Source organism: Merops nubicus, unplaced genomic scaffold (assembly GCF_000691845.1).
Source record: "Merops nubicus isolate BGI_N331 unplaced genomic scaffold, ASM69184v1 scaffold17442, whole genome shotgun sequence".
NCBI lineage: Eukaryota > Metazoa > Chordata > Aves > Coraciiformes > Meropidae > Merops > Merops nubicus.
The window spans coordinates 1-8,884 of record NW_008591760.1 but is presented as its reverse complement, the minus strand read 5'-3'; the positions used below and the strand labels follow the sequence as shown (position 1 = coordinate 8,884).

At 52.7% G+C, this 8,884-nt stretch overlaps 1 protein-coding gene across 1 annotated transcript in view; it reads left to right on the top strand.

The window, feature by feature from the left end:
- Positions 1 to 3,243, top strand: part of LOC103782611 (cartilage oligomeric matrix protein-like) — a gene marked incomplete at its 5' end in the record, with an annotated part of 3,461 nt that extends 218 nt beyond the window's left edge. The window contains 9 exons of the mRNA XM_008950386.1: positions 1 to 18; positions 329 to 381; positions 786 to 979; positions 1,403 to 1,581; positions 1,787 to 1,835; positions 2,269 to 2,465; positions 2,587 to 2,759; positions 2,904 to 3,043; positions 3,197 to 3,243. The exon at positions 1 to 18 is cut by the window's left edge and continues 4 nt beyond it. Of these exons, the coding sequence (XP_008948634.1) occupies positions 1 to 18; positions 329 to 381; positions 786 to 979; positions 1,403 to 1,581; positions 1,787 to 1,835; positions 2,269 to 2,465; positions 2,587 to 2,759; positions 2,904 to 3,043; positions 3,197 to 3,243 (1,050 nt within the window). The remainder of the gene's footprint in view (positions 19 to 328; positions 382 to 785; positions 980 to 1,402; positions 1,582 to 1,786; positions 1,836 to 2,268; positions 2,466 to 2,586; positions 2,760 to 2,903; positions 3,044 to 3,196) is intronic.
- Positions 3,244 to 8,884: the final 5,641 nt, after the last annotated feature.

Genomic DNA, 8,884 nt, shown 5'->3' with positions numbered 1-8,884 from the left:
CTCAGCAACCCAGACCAGGTGAGGAACCCCCCACGTGGGCAGCCCCACGGGGTCATTTCCCCCACTCAAGCCCCCTGAGATCAAACCTCTTGGTGTGTGGAGGTCCAAGAGGCAGCGTCCCACCCTGGCCCCCCCTTCCCTCCCCTCTCCCTCCGTGCTGAGCCATGGCACTGGGTGGATCCTGCAGCAGGAGCCCCCTTGTCAGCACTGCTGCCCACCAGGACTGAGGTGAAGAAGCACAGAGGTGTAGACCAAGAGGAGGACCAGGCAACAGAGAGAACAGAGATGATCCATGGGATGTTTAAATGATTCTCACTTTGTTTTATAGAAAGACACCGACCATGATCTAGTGGGAGATGTCTGTGACACCAACCAGGACAGGTGAGAGCTTGCTGCAAAAAGCCTCCTTGGGTTGTGTGGCACAGAGGGGGAGAAGGGATGTTGGGAGCTCCTGGCTTGGCCTTAACTGATCAACAGACCGAGGTTAAGGGGGGTGGAATTTCCTTTGGACCTCAGAAGCTCGTGCCAGTGGAAGTGTGGCCCTGAGCTGGCCACGAGCAGGACTGGCCAACGTCAGCTCCTGCCCCCTCATCTGTCCATGCACCACTCCAGGAGTGTTTCTGGTCTCCTGTTGGTATCACCAGCAGCTGAAGACTTCATAAAGCTCAAAGCAGCCCCTTGTGCTGGTCCTGTGGAGGGTCCCAGCTCCAGGGAGGTGCTGCATGCCTGTTTGAGGCATTATCCCATGTCCAGGGGTAATCCTGACCCGGAATTTTCTCCCCCAGCGACGGGGATGGGCACCAAGATTCACGGGATAACTGCCCAACAGTGCCCAACAGCTCCCAGCTGGACACAGACAATGATGGGATGGGAGATGAATGTGATGATGATGATGATGATGATGGGATCCCCGATGAGAAACCTCCAGGCCCTGACAACTGTCGGCTCGTCCCTAACCCAGGCCAAGAAGACTCAGATGGTAAGAGCAACAGATGCACATCAGCTCTGCTGGGGAGGTGCTCTGCTCCTGGTGGCCAACGGGTTTGAGTTTGACCTCTAGAGACAGACAGGAATCAAGATCTCCTCAGTACTGATGGGACTGTCCTGCAGCATTTTCAGGTCTCCAGTAACCCTGACGTCAGGATCATAGTTGGGAAAAGTTCTCTTCCAGAAGCAGCTACAATTTGAGGCGTTCCTTCTGTTTGCAGCATCTCTGCAAGTAGGAGGAGCCTCAGGTCAGAAGGTTCTGGCTCAGAGGAAGAGTGCACCAGTGCTCTGCACACCTCTGGACCTGGCGTCGACGTGGCCACCTCAGCTGTGCGAGCCAAAAGCTGAGGAAAACCCGTGTGCAGGGAGGAATTAATGAGAGCTTGTTCCTCCTTCCCTTGTGCCATGTGCTCAGGTGACGGCGTGGGGAACCTCTGTGAGGATGACTTTGACAGAGACATGGTGATTGACAGAATTGATGTGTGCCCAGAGAACGCAGAGGTGACGCTGACAGACTTCAGAGCTTTCCAGACCGTTGTGCTGGACCCTGAGGGTGATGCACAGATTGACCCCAACTGGATTGTCCTCAACCAGGTAGGAGCCTCCTCCAGAACGGGCCGGTGGGTCAAGTGGCAACCAGCTTGTACCAGACTGGATGCATTAAAGGGCTCAGCAGGGTTGATGGTGCCCTTCAACACCCCAGGGTCTCACCCTTGGTGGACCTCTCCCTGGTCACTCAAGGAGAGGAAAGTTGGTCCTTTTGGAGCTGTACTCATGAGCCCATGTCCACCTGTTTTAGGGCATGGAAATCGTGCAGACCATGAACAGTGACCCTGGCCTGGCTGTAGGTGAGATGCCTCTTTGTGTCCTACCCCTGGTGAGCTGCGTGCTTCCCAGTGCAGCTCAGGCACTTCAGACACCCCTCAGGGATCCCATCCACCTCCTGGAAAAGCCTTTCCCATAGTAGGCCAAGTCTTCAGAATTTGGCTTTGCAAAACTCACCTACCCCACGTGAATCCAGCAGGAAATGGATCAAAATCCACCTCGAAACACAGACTCTTTGTTTTCCCACCCGGGACAGGCTACACAGCATTCAATGGAGTGGACTTTGAGGGCACGTTCCACGTCAACACCGCCACGGACGACGACTACGCTGGCTTCATCTTTGGCTACCAGGACAGTTCCAGCTTTTACGTGGTCATGTGGAAGCAGATGGAACAAACCTACTGGCAGCAAAATCCACCTCGAAACACAGACTCTTTGTTTTCCCACCCGGGACAGGCTACACAGCATTCAATGGAGTGGACTTTGAGGGCACGTTCCACGTCAACACCGCCACGGACGACGACTACGCTGGCTTCATCTTTGGCTACCAGGACAGTTCCAGCTTTTACGTGGTCATGTGGAAGCAGATGGAACAAACCTACTGGCAGGCAACCCCCTTCCGAGCCGTGGCAGAACCTGGAATTCAACTGAAGGTAAAGAAGCCACCGATCATTCAGGGGGGAAAGGTTTTTCCTTAGCTGTGCTGCTGGGGCACGAGGCTACGGGCAGTCAGCCCGTCCTCCAGGCTCTTCAGCAGCCTCTCCTCTGCCTCAGGCAGTGAAGTCCAAGACAGGCCCGGGTGAGTATCTCCGCAACTCCCTCTGGCACACGGGGGACACCACAGACCAGGTCAAACTGCTGTGGAAGGACCCTCGGAATTCTGGCTGGAAGGACAAGACGTCCTATCGCTGGTTCCTGCAGCATCGGCCCCAGGTCGGCTACATCAGGTGAGGGGTTTACAGCTCCCCAGCGTGGGGGGGTTGGAAGGGACCTCTGGAGAGCCCAGAGGGGGAGTGTCCACCTGAGGAAGAGTTTCCACCAGGGCTCATCAGTCTCACGTTCACGTCCTACCCACGCTCCATCTCTTCCAGAGCTCGTTTCTATGAAGGCCCTGAAGTGGTAGCAGACACTGGAGTCGTCCTCGACACCACCATGCGTGGAGGGCGCCTGGGAGTCTTCTGCTTCTCCCAGGAGAACATCATTTGGTCCAACCTCCGCTACCGCTGCAACGGTGCGTTGCCTTTGGAAGCCCAACGTGGGCATTTCACTGTTGGCTTTCAAGATGCCAACTTGGAGAGCCCAACAGGACGTCAGGCAGTAGCTCAGTCTATTGTTCATTTCTGGTTCTACTCCTAACCTGCTTCCTTTCCTCTCATCCCCCCAGACACCATTCCAGAAGACTACGAAACATTTAGAGTCCAGCAAGACTAACCTCCAATCCCAACGTCTGTCCAGCCAAACCTGCTTCCCAACCATGCTCAGCTGCCCCCTCCTGCTCTGGTGTAAAGAACTGTAAGTACCAAACCACTGCCCTGCGCCCAGCACCGCCCAGCACCACCCAGCACCCGGCAGCTTCTACACCAGCAACTTCCTCTAAATGGTACAAAAATCCTCCTGGAATGGCAGAGGTGTAGACCAGGAGCGTGAGCAGAAGCCTGGGCTCCTGCAAACACTTCTTCTCCACGCTACGTGGCAAAGGACGTGCTGAGAAGGCACCTGCAGTAGCTGGAATTGGTTCAGTGAGTTTAGCGTGGGGGAATCTTGTCCCTTCTCCAAGGCTCTCCCCTGTCAATGTTCTCCTTTTCAAGAGCTCCTGCAAAGCAAACCCAGCACTGGTCTGAAAAGGACACAGGCAGCAGCCTCTGTACCAGTTGTCTCCATTTAAAAAAGCACTTTAAGGAGAGGATCTTTGTTCTGGAATGTGGGGTCATAAATACGTGGAATGTTGGATAATAAACACTAGACTTCTCCTTGGTCACGTGCACGTTGCTTCTTCCTCTTCTCAAACATTTCTGACCCAGCTGGGTCACAAAGGACCCTCAGGAGCTGAACGTGTCCACCCTGAGAGCCCTCAGGAGTTCAGTGAGCAGCACAAATGCCCAGGGCCACTTTTCCTTCAAGCCCCTCCCTCTGCTTTGTGCCTCCCACTCCCCCCTGGTTCTTGTAAGCGGTGGTTAGTTTTAAAACAACAGCTTTACCTCAGTTTACTTGAGCTTTTCCAGAGGGTGGTACCCTGGAAAGCCCCAAATCCTGTGCTGCTGCCATCCCTGCGCCCTCCCCAGTGAGCAGCAACCGAGCCCAGGCTGCCCAGAGAGACAACAAGAGCCCAGTTTGGCAAGATGCCTCAGACAGTCCACCAAAAGAACAGGAGTTTTGGTAACTGAGGGTTCACTTCCCAAGCGCAGCACCTGGAGAACATCTCCCTTCACCCTTCCACGAGGGTCATGAGAAGAGCCACTGAGTTTCTTCCCCTAACAGGAAAAAAACGGAGCTGAGCAGCCCAGGGTACAACACCCCCCACAAACCAACTGTAAGTACCAACAGGACGCTCTGTAGCTTGGAAAAACCCAAATCCTCCCCTTTTCCTTCCCAAATCCAACGACTCAGACAGACAGACCCTTTACCCCAGGAAGCTCCCAAACCAGGAGTGACCCAGGCTCTGGGTGGAGGAGAGCAGAGATGGGCACCACGAGGCCCCAGCCTGCAGGGAATGCTGCTGGAGACAGTTTAAATTTGGAGATCTTCACAATGTCCTGCATGTTTTAGATCCATCTGCAGCCTCCCCTTCAGGCAGAGGGTGGATTTCACTACTGTAAGGAGCCAGTTAACCAAAACAACCTGATTTTGCCATTCCTTTATAAACCCAAGCACCGAAAACAACCTTTCAACACTGAAACCCATCGGCCAAAAAGCAAACACACAACAAACCCAGCTAAGAAAGAGCCGAGCAGCCAGAGACAAAAAACCAGTTGAACTTTTATTCCATTTCATTTACAAATAATGCAAAGGTACAAAGACAGAAGCCTTCACACAAAAAAATAAAGATTGAAAAGAATGTACATTTAGTCGAGCTGCTTTTTCACATCGTTTCTCAGACTGCAAACACTTAAAGCCCACTTCAGGTTTCCACTTTACCTATAGAAAACCACAATAAATAAAACTCCTGTGTCGCAGGGAGAACTTCTCCAGAGTTCCTGTGCCACCCACGCTGTAGCTGAAGAGCGTGTTGCATATATCAGTGAAATAATCCATGAATTATCTTAATAGAAAAAGTTTTGCTTGTAAAGAACATTATATTACACTGTGTCTGAAAATGCATAAATCTGACATTTTTTTTTTTTCCCCAAGCTGGATGAACTACATCGAGTTGGTTTTAGCTGCCAGTCTGTGAGAGAAGCTGCCAAAAGCAGCTGTATTTAAATGTGATTAAAATCAAACTTCCCCTTCGTGAGCACTAAAACATTTAACTCCACTTCAACAAGGATCCTGCCACAGGTGGGGGCTTCTGTTAAGGTCACAAGAAAAAGCATCTCCGAGGTCTAATTCCTCCCCAAAATCAAACCTCAGGAGCTCCTGTTTTATGAGTTAATAGCTGATAGACACTACTTTAATTCCTAGGGGGTGTGACGCTGACAGGAGGGTGCTGGCCATGTACACAGGGTGTTTCTGTTAGATTATAATCCAACTCTGCTGATGCTCATGCCATGAATATTCAAGGTCCAGTAAGTGAGGTTTTGTTTCAGCAAGTCCTTATACCCCCCCCAACATATTAATCCATAAATATTATCATATAACTTCTCTACTCTGCAAGGTTGAAGCTTTACCTATTTATCCTCCCTATATTTAATGTCTTAGAAACTCAAAACTCGAGCCAAGCCTCATCTTTTCCTTTCCAAGGGAGACTTGTGGCACTAGAGATAAGCAGGGGCACTTGAGAGCTGCGTTTCTTTCTTGACAAACAGCCAGAGCAAATTCTGTTGAATTAAAAACCCTTCCCTTGGGGTGGTGTAATTCAACTCAATTTCTAGGAGCACGTTGAAGCCTGGGCGGTTTCTGAGGGAAATCCTGACAACTCCACTGCTCCAGCCACAGCAACCCGTTGGTAGATTTATAAATGGAGACTTTTCATCCCTTTTTGAACAAACCACAGCACCAGAAAGTCAAACAGATTAATCCACAGGACATGTATAACTGGGCAGACTGGGAGGGCTCCCCAGTGCCCGCGGCGCTTCCCCAGCAGGTCCCTGCTCCAGACCCTGCTCTTTAACCCATCCCAGCTCCACATCCAGCCCTGCCCTGCTCTGATGGATCCCATAGAGATTCACCACCCAGGGAACCCTCAGCCCTTCCCCCTGCCCCATGTCCCAGCGTGTTGAGGGACAGGCTCTGCTGGGCCCGGGGGAGCCCTGGTGGGTGGATGAATCTGCACAGGTCCTGCACTGATCTCTAGAGGTTCAGCACAACGGGCACCCAGCAGAGAAGAACATTCCTGGGGGCAGGACACACGTTGCCCTGAACTCTGCATCTTCCTCACTACAAGATCCCAACCACAACTGCAAACCTCTGGGTTTGGCTGCAGAACAAGGCTCCCTTCAGCCCCTTTTAAAGCTCTGCCTGTGTGGCACTGGAATTATATTCAATACAGAAAGTCTGAGTGAGCCAGAGCGTAGAGCTGGGGACGTTTCCCACCAATGATGTCCTGCAGTGGTGCCACCAGTGCCCTTGAAACAACGTGACACAGCTCAAGCCCTCCCTCCCCTCCCAGAGGCAGCAGCAAGTGCCAGCTTTGGGGACACAAAGTACCCGAGGGGTCCTGCTCCTGAAAACCCCACCCCGGAGTCAGGGCCTGGGGAGGTTCAGCCTCTGCCCACGAGAACAAGGAGACCTGAACAGACTCTGCACAAGCACCTCAGGAGCCCCCACGGTCTCTGACTGTGGGACTTGCCCTGCTCCAGCAGAAGCACCAACTGTTTTGGCTTTGTCTCATTTTCAGAGACACTTTTGAAGCTGAGCCAAGTTCATGAAGTGTGTTAATGCAAAGGCTCAAATACAGCTTCCAGTTGAAGAACGTAAATTTCCAGCCAAGAGCAGGGAGGGAGATTTTGTGATGGGTTCTGCAAACTCTCCAGTCACCTGCCAAGAGCCTCTGTTGCAATCTCAGCTCTGTTTGCCCCAATATCTTTACTGAAGGATTCTCTCAAGTCCAAGGAAGACAGGGAGATGGACCCTGGGTAGGACTGGAGCTGTTTAACTCTGTGTGTCCCCCCAGCCTCTCAGGGTTTTGAAAACATTGATGGTATTCACTCTTCTGCTCAGACAGCAACTGTCCTCTGGCAGCATCTTCAACACCCACCAGCTCCCAGCACAGAAAGCCCACTTCACTCTGACTCATCTGCCACACGACACGAAGAGGAAGACTATAAACCAAAAACAGGATCCAGCATGGATAAACCCCAGGAACTTCCAGAGTGAGAAGCCACACTAACACCAACGTGCCTGTCCACCCAAAATCTGCCAGACCACTCTCCCTCCCTGGGAGGTGTCCACCACATCATCACCAGCCCAAAGGTAGCTCAGGTCTCCCTCTGTGGCTGGGACAAACCTTGAGCTCAGGTCTCTGTTAGCACCAGGAGCCACGTCACTACTGAAATCCAATTTCCTGGGCAGGAGGAATCCCTCCAGCAGCTCAGACAACCCTGTCCCCACCACACACAGGGGAACTGCTCATTTACAGCACAGCGACCAGAGACGGGTCACTGATGGTCCCACTGAGCACACCCACTGCTCAAATTATGGTTTTCCCTTTGAGCTCAGTAACAGGAGACAAGAACCAGCAACAAACAAACCATCACCACGCTCCCCACCAGGCTGCTCTCACACGGGGCTCTCTGCAGCAGCACGTCCTGGTTTCCCAAACCCAGAAAACAGGATGGCAAGGAAACATGGTTTATCCTCAATGTCCCCTCCTGGGGACACTACAGTCACTTTTTCTGCCCATGGCTTTAGCCCTGAACACATCAACAGCCACTGAGGGTAAGTACTAGATATAAATTAATTAAAAAAAACAAATCAAGTAGCAGCAGCTGGCAGTTGGGAGAGGCTGAAGGAGGCAAAATTCAGGAGTAAAATCATCTAAGCTGTCACCCTGGTTTCCACCCCATCATCACGCTGTGAGAAACCCTCTGAAGTGCTGTCACTGTTCAGAGGTGTCTGGGGAGTGGGATGGCGCCGACAGACCCACGGCAAGCAAAGCGTTTCACAGAACAGTTTGGGGGTTTCTACCCAAAATGTCACCTCAGAGCTGAACTAATTACTAAATGACATCACAATCTGCAGGACAAGACCCTTGCACACACCAGAAACACCAACGTGAGGTTCTCCAGCAAGCAGAAAACGTCCATCAGAGAGCTCAACAGGCAGCATCTACTCGGCTCCCCTGCAGCTGCTCAACGGCAAAACTCAGAGAGAATGAAGATAAACGAACACTGCAGAGGCATCTCCCAGCCACTGCTCAGCCCCAGGTGACACCAACAGCCTTCAGGGAGCTGCAGGTCATGGTGTTTCCAGCTGAGCTCAGAGCACAGGCAGGGAAAAGCCACCTGAGGTGCTGAGGTGGTGGCACAACCTTCTCTGGGACCCAACCGAGAGGGACCCGCCAGCGGCCGGGGGACCCTGCAGCTCCTTCCCAGGGCAACACCCACCCCTGCAGGCAGGGCAGCTCTGCTGTGCCCCGACCCCAGGAGGGAAGAGCCACATCTGCTCCAGGCCCCACACTGCCAGGGGGAACTCCCAGCAGAGGGACCTTCGGGGAGCCCAGCGCTCGGAGAGACACTTCAGGCCTCGAGAGCGGGGAAGGAGCAGTGGGACCCCCCCGAAGCACTGGGGCCACCTTGGGCTTGTAGAATCAAATAATTTGGGGGTTAGGCCACATCAGAAGAGGTTTTCATGGCTGGTCCAGGAGACAAGCATGTCTGAGGGGAACAGGGAGAGGTACTGATGGAGGTGGGGGTCGGCCCAGGCTCTGCACACTCACTACACAATTACCAACAGCAAATCATCAGCTAAGACTCAA